The sequence below is a fragment of the Oncorhynchus mykiss genome, chromosome 21, assembly GCF_057628025.1.
Source record: "Oncorhynchus mykiss isolate SJ-2025 chromosome 21, ASM5762802v1, whole genome shotgun sequence".
Lineage (NCBI taxonomy): Eukaryota > Metazoa > Chordata > Actinopteri > Salmoniformes > Salmonidae > Oncorhynchus > Oncorhynchus mykiss.
The window spans coordinates 23,178,680-23,186,473 of NC_143042.1; the positions used below are offsets into that span (position 1 = coordinate 23,178,680).

Here is a 7,794-nt window from a genome sequence, read left to right on the forward strand (position 1 = left end):
GGTTCCTGGGAATCCGGGGTGACGGGGCTGCTACCAGCCGGGTTACTGAGGGGCATGGAGGTTACCGTTGTGGGAGGCTGCCTAGTAGGCAAACCACGGATTTGCTCCCGCAAAGTGTCCAATGCTAGGTCGTGACGTTCGGCCACGACCTGGAACCCTTCCATCAGACCAAGAAGCAACTCCTCGTGCCTTCCAATGAGGGCTCCTTGGGAGGAGATGGCATTGTGGAGCTGGTCCAAGTCTGCTGGGTCAGTCATGGCCAGTTCGTACTATCAGGTTTCAGGTAAGACCCAAGTGCAGACTGCGTTGAAGTAACAATGTGTATTGCAACAACAGGGGCAGGCAAACAACAGGTCAAGGCAGGCAGGGGTCGATAATCCAGAGTAGTGTGGCCAAGGTACAGGACGGCAGGCAGGCTCAGAGTCAGGACAGGCAAGGGTCAAAACCAGGAGAACGAGAAAAAGAGAGACAAAAGAGAGGAAAATCAGGAGCTGAGAGAAAACACTGGTTGACTTGAACAAACAAGACAAACTGGCACAGACAGAAAACACGGGTATAAGTACCCAGGGGATAATTGGGAAGATGGGCGACACCTGGAGGGGGGGATGAGACAAGCACAAGAACAGATGAAACAGATCAGGGCGTGACACTCACTTATCCTTACTCATGATTCATTCAGGATTATCCGTAATCATGGTAGCATGGTAGCACAGAGCCAAAACAATAAAAAATGTGTGAGTTTGGTGATGAGGTGAAATACTGACTTGTGTTTTGCATCATTATGGTCAGAACCCAACCCCATGTGTAAGCGGAATATCATAGATTCAGACATAGAATAGATCTAGTATCTATCTGTATCGATTCAGTAAGCTAATGTGTGGTGTTTTAATATTTTGACCAGATTCTCTGGAAGCTTCTTCCCAATAGCTAAACAACCGTACCTTCTGCGTGTGTGCTAGTTCAGCTGGCCAGAGCTGAAACAGGCTACTCTGGCAAATGTCAATGACGTACTGTCTATCATATCGTTTGGTGTTGCAAAATAACTGCGTTAGGCTACATGTTATGTTGTCATGTAGGCTAAATGCATTTGGTTTCACACCACATTTAAGATAAGGATATTGCAAATAATATTGTTTGCGTACTGCTTATGTTTGTGCTACTGCAGTATCCTTAGTTACAACAGACAGAGAAGGTTGTAGTTACATGTCAATCATGTCGTCTTAAATTAGCCTACAAAATAGATATTTTGGGGGGAATGCTCGTTCGAAACGCTACAGGGTTTTTATTTCCGCTGTTTAGAAATGTGTGCGTAAAGTAACACATGAACAGAATGTGATAAGGTTGTTTGGCTCTGTGGAAGAGGCATCCTGGGAGGCGGGGTATGAGCGTGGAGGGGCGGTTTGATCTGGTCGTACAGCCAAAGCTTTTCAGAAAACACTGTCAAACGTGCTGAATTGCTTGTCCATAGTTGTCCAACGTCATTTTGAAATTCTGAACGACACCAATGAGACTTTTGCACGGACAAGGACAACGCCGCATCAGTTGGAACATAACAAGTCACAAAGCAACCATTTCAACTCAAAGCAACCCTCTAAATGCCCCTTCTTTCCGTGATCGACAGGTGAACTCGGGCCGGCCCATGATCCCCCTGATTGAGGAGGTCTGCTACCAGAACAAAGGGTTCAGCATAGACTACGATGCCTCGGGAGGTTCCGGAAGCCTCTATGGGAGACATGGGGTCTACACCAGGAAACAGTCACTGATCCCACCACAACCACGCTCCCACAGCAGCCATCCAGACTGCGGCTCCAGGACCGTAACAGGCGACATGCTGCCTATACTGGTGATGCCAGAGCCCTTGGTTAAAGACCTCACTCCCACCCTCATCTCCAATGGCAGGAAAGCTGAGAGCACCATCAGCATGGGGGCTGTGACAAAAGACAAGAAGGAGAAGGAGAGGAATAAGCAGAGGGATCTGGAGAAGGAGGAGGAGGGGGAATGGGAGAAGGAGTGGGAACGCGCCGTTGACACAAAAGAGAAGGGATATTCCGAGGGGGAAAGGACGGATAAGTCAAGGGATGTTGTGGGTGCTTCTAGTGGTGCTTCTAGTGAGACCGCAGATGTAAGTGAGGCCTCTGAGGACCAAACAAACACACAAAAGCCTCAGAGTCACAGGATGAAAACACACCAAATCAGAGATCCCAAAGACGGACACAAAAGCACTTCTGAAGAGGAGTCTGAGACAGAAAACCAATATAAGAATATGCACTCGGTGATCTGTCTTTCAGACGATTATGACAGAGCCATGGAGGATGAAGCTGGAGCCAGGTCCCGTTGCTCCAGCATCAGGACGTCGACGGGGGAATCGCAGCGCAAGGGCTCAACGAAACAAACCGGCGACCAAGCAAACAGACGACCAAGTAACCCACAGATGCACCATTCAGACTCACACTCTGGGCTTCAGACTCACATTGAGGAAGATGCAAAAAAACTCTAACCATTTATTCAAAAATAAAACTGACATTATGGAGCCAAACGAACACTGTACACAGACAAAAATGTTTATAAATTGTTTTGTTTTCTCAGTGTTTTTTCTCTCTCCAATTCCAAATGATTATTTTGGGCCTAAACGAGCTCAACCACTTTTCAGGTCTTGATTGAGTAAATGGACGAATGTAAATCTGAAAACAGAAACGTGTGTTTTCTGTAAAACAGTGTGGGACCAGACTTAATGTGAATGAAGTCATTCTGTATTACTTTCATTTGCAGTGTTGAAGAACTAGTATTTCAGGAATTAAAGTCATAATGTAAGTGCATGCAATGTAACTACAGTGCTAGGGAAGCTTCTCTGAAAATATAGTTTACCAAGCTACCAATTACTTCACACTGGAAGAAATTAAGCTACACTAAAGCTACCCTTAAGACAAATATAGTGAACTAAACTTACTTTGAAAAAGTAGTTCACTACATCCAAACTACTATACTTAGTTAAAAATTATCATATCTAAATCTGAAATGCCATAGACTACATATTGCAAGAACAAATCACTCCGGAATCAGATGTTAACAGAATGTGTAGTGAGAATTAGGCACACAACATGTGTTTCAACTGAGAATTAGGCAGGTCTAATGCCAAAAAAAGAAAGAAAATTCTCGCCTACTTCACCTATATTTTCTTTTCTTGTTAGCAACAAAGTAGTGTGTAGTTCCAGTAGTTAGCTACACTGCTACATGGCAAAACACTAGCAAGATTAGAATTTTGCTACTGCAAAATGTAATTGAATTACTTGTTGAACTACACGTAGTTCACTACTCCCGAACACTGTGTAACTATAGTGTACAGTGATTATGTGGCGTCACTAGTGTTTGCCATAGAGTTAACCAAGGTTTCATACTGTAGATGTCCACACACGAAGACATTAGTGTCGTTTCAAAAACAATGGTTCAACCCCACTTGAATGATGTGTTCAGCACATTGCAAATAAACACATTTTGTGGTTTCAGTAACTGTTTCTAAATTGTGTTTTCTTATGAATAACTGGAAGGAATGGATGTATTCCATGTGCAGCTATGATAGAATGATATTGGGTGTACTGTGTATGTAATTATGATATTTGTATTAATGTATAATTGTAGCTAGTAATAACTAGCTAAAAACTACAACACTTGTCCTAAACATAAAGGCACACTTTCAATCACTGAGAAAAGTTAGGTTGTATTAGCTTTTTAGGCTTTTAATTGCCCTTGGGCTTCCTGAATCACACGTCCTGTCTGCCATGAGGCTCAGCAGCAGCCATGTTGACTTCCACGAGCCTGAACGATTGGACGAGTAGCGCTACGTGCATAAAGACTTCCCTAACAATGGCCAATAGGGAGTGGAGAATGGCCCTGACAGCCCATGAGACGTTGAGGAAACACCTGGCCATGGGCTGAAGGGTGTGGCTAAACAGTGCCCCGAACAGAGGTGTGATCACCTGTTCCCCTAGCACTACGACTAGTCCCACCATCAACACCTGGGTGCACACAGGTAAAGACAGGTGAACTAAATGCAACCAAATATAATATACTTTGAAATAACTGAATTCTAGTTATTAATCTGAATATACCCATGCACATCATTATCCCTCGGAGAGCAACTTTACCTTGATGACATACTGTGTGATGAAGCTGAGCAGCTCTATGATGAAGGCAGTAGCCAGGGTGAAGGGGAAGCTGAAGGACTGGAAGATTCTGCGCCAACAGCTGTGGATCATCTTATTCCCCCTGCAGAGACAAAATAAACTTCAGCAAGAAGGTCAATTTAAACAGTGTGTGTGGCAAGAAAGGTGTGTCACTACCTGTGCAGGTAATGGTCACAGGCATCTTCATCCTCTGGGCTCATGCTCTCTCTGTGATTGGGTAACATATGCACAGGTCTGTGAAATGAAAACAAAAATCTCAAAAACGTTATTAATAATCAATCAATAAATTGAATACTCAATGTGCACAACCAAACGACGCAGAACAACCAAACAATGCCTGAGTCGACATCCTTTGCAAGGGGCTGTGAGCTGCTGTGTGCTTGCTTACCTATCCTCCATGTGGTTGTTGGCTGTCCTCTCACCTGCTGCCTCTCTCTGTCTGTCCCCAGGATTTGCATGAGCCCTGTCATCCTCTCCAGGCTCCTTAGAGAGGGAGAACACACATCACTCACACCACTCTGGACATCAATCACACATCCACAGACTGGACTGCTTTTAATTGTGATTCATTATCAGTTATTATGTCTGTATGACATGTACTGTATATACTGTAGTACTATCTCTTTAGAAGCACTGTTGCCTTTAGAGATGTTAGTACTGCAAGACATTAGACATTAGTACTGTAAGTACACCCATTGGCTCGTCTCGCTCGCTGCTGTATTGCCATCTAGTGTCTTGCCCCAGGGGGCCCTTCATAGTGTCGAGTTTCAGGAGAAGATGCTGGAGTTTGTCCTTTTTCAGAGAGAGATCTATCAGAGAAAATAAAATAATACATTAACTTTAGCTAAACGCAAACCAAACATTAACTAGGTCTACATTTTGAAGAATAATTTTGCATCCTAGACAGTGAAAGGCCTATTTCTTAGGGTCATGCTCTGATCACTACCACATGCTGTGAAAAACATGATTCAGGTACATTAGTATCAACAAATCCACCCAGTTCATTTCCCCTTCGCCCTGTCAAAGACCTCTGACCTTTCCCTCTGACCACTGACCTTTGACATGGCGTTCCTTCTGGGCCCTGAGATGGGAACCGGCCTGCTGTTTGAGATGGAGTAGGTACTCATGGCTGCTGGGGGGAGTGTTGGAACTGGAGGGTCCTACATCATTATCATCATCATTCCCTTTGGTGCTATAGCCCTCTATGAAAAGACAAATCCTTCCACTCAAGTGATGTTTTGTCTTGCCTCAAGAACATCCTGGTTAGCGGGTTTTTGACTGAACAGGGCCCTCAGTCAAGAGATACTCTTCAACGCAATCTAGCGTTTGGAATGTAAGGAGTGTCTCACCATGATCAATGGACAGGAAGTTATCATCGATGACCTCATAATTCTCTGCCCTTTGGCTTTTGCTGTGATTGGTGGAGGGGACATTTACAGGTGTGCTCGGACCTATACTTGAGAGATGTAAAAATCTGCCCTGAGACAGAGGCAATACCCAAAGATAATCATCTGCTTTTGACAGTTGTTAGCCCTAAATTAACATGACGTAATCCATTCAATCATCACGCGCCTGCAGTCTTTTTTGGACCTATCATTTGTTACACAAATGCTCTCTTTTTTACCAGGGTTGAGATTGTTCTCCCTAGGCTGTGATGGCGGGGTAACATTCCCTGACACCAGCCCTTTCTCCACGTACTGAGGAACATTGCTTATCACCCTCTCGGTGGAACATCTGCAAAAACACAATAAACCATAGTGTTGCGCTCATAAGCCAGTTATCCAATTAGTGACAGAAGAAAAACAACATATAAAAGACAACGCAAGTCAAGCCATGGCTGTGATGTTGGGTGTTGGCTGTAATAGAAGGCTACAAACTACAAAACAAATAATCAGTTGGCTGTGATTTAGTATTCTACTGTAGTCGGCCTGTGTATTGTGCCAGTAACTGCAATGCAGTTACATGGTAACAGGTACACTCAGCAAATACACTCATTTTGCATCTACACTGCCTGCACAATTTCTTTCAAACATTCAGCAGGGGGTCTACTACCTTGAAGAATTCAAAGAGTTCTGCTCGGAGGCAGAGACAAGGTCCTCTCTTCCTGTTTTGATCCACTCCCCATGAAATGATGCCTAGATATGGGGAAAGTGTTAGAGAAAGAAATTAAAAACAGCATGCTGGTGAATTCAATGGATCACATTTCAATTATTTTACTCACCATAGTCAAAATTAGGTCAACTCTAGTACACTATGGTATCACAGACTTGCATTCACTTCATTTACTGATGTTTAGAGAACAGAAAGAGCCCGTGCAGGTTATTCCACATATCCCTTCCAAAGGTCATGGCTGAGATGAGACATATGGACATTAGTGAGAGATGACAAACAAGAGCACGTAGAAAACCATTTTAAAGTAGACGTATGGATCTATGCACATTTCCGCAATTGTTAGTTCACAATGGGCAGTTGCCATGGGGATAGAATATATAAACATTCAAGGTGAAATCAAAAACTTCAGACCTGAAAAGATTTGGGGGTACATAATATTTCCTGCTATAATTACATGTGTATGGAACCACTTGTTGAAGTGGACGGATGAAAAATGGCCACAATGCCTCCTATCGACTATATCATCAACCATTACCGTTCTCCTAGCAGCAGGATAATATGGATAATAAGGATCACATTCCCACCACTAACGTGTCAATACTATCTAACAATTTCTACTTATTATAGACATTTGTAGATACCTAAGTAAACATTTCTAGAGAATGTCGAAACATTTACAGACACTAAGGCGAGGTTTAGCATGTCTTTGCAGGGAGACTGAATGTGTTGCCATTATAATAGCCTATGGAAGCCCATTCCCCCCCATCATTTTATTTTTAATGTCAATACTATCTTATAGCATTTGTTTCTTCATTTGTAACATTTTGTGATTACATTGGGGGGTTCAACCTGTCAACTATCAGCTAATCATGAGTCTTGTCAGATAATCATCAAGCCCTTGATTGGTTGAATCAGGTGAACTAATTCAGGGCTAAAACAAAATTGTGAAATGTCTGGGTGTCCCCGAGGAGGTGTTTTAGAAGCACTGGGCTAACCTAATCAGGTTAAACTCCAGACCCTAGTTGGAGGGTATGACATAAAATGGTTTTATATGGGCTATGATGAGACCATATTTTTTCTAATTAAGTCATATGGTAAAAATAAATAATAGACAACTGCAATTGGACAATAGAACTAACAGGGGCGTGTTTGCTTTATGCAGGGTTGCATCATGTTGGCCTTTGCATCTGTAATACATTTAAAAAAAGGTTACTCACACAGTATGTCAACACTATTGTGTTAATTGATTCATTCCAGTCAATAATTGTGGATTGAAGGTCTAGGTAGCCTAGCCACCTGAAATTTGAATATTAACCAAATTTGATCACATTCACATTTTCTCTTAACACAAATAAATAGGACCATTTTAGGCTATAAATACACAGCTTAGGCTACAAATACATGACGTTACTGGTTATTTTCCCCTGGCCAGAGGGGATTAGCGCTTAATAGGCTTCTCTACCTGCAGCTGTGGTTGTTATCAGTAGGCTACCGTTGATCA

At 42.9% G+C, this 7,794-nt stretch overlaps 1 protein-coding gene across 2 annotated transcripts in view; it reads left to right on the plus strand.

The window, feature by feature from the left end:
• Positions 1-6,374, plus strand: part of LOC110500259 (cadherin-related family member 5-like) — a 28,610-nt gene extending 22,236 nt beyond the window's left edge. The window contains exon 15 of one of the 2 annotated variants that reach the window (XM_090214294.1): positions 4,631-6,374. In XM_090214294.1, the coding sequence (XP_090070420.1) occupies positions 4,631-4,669 (39 nt within the window). In that variant the 3' untranslated portion in view covers positions 4,670-6,374. Of the gene's footprint in view, positions 1-1,621; positions 3,508-4,630 lie in introns of those variants that run through there. The other variant, XM_021577518.3, reaches the window with a different exon arrangement.
• Positions 6,375-7,794: the final 1,420 nt, after the last annotated feature.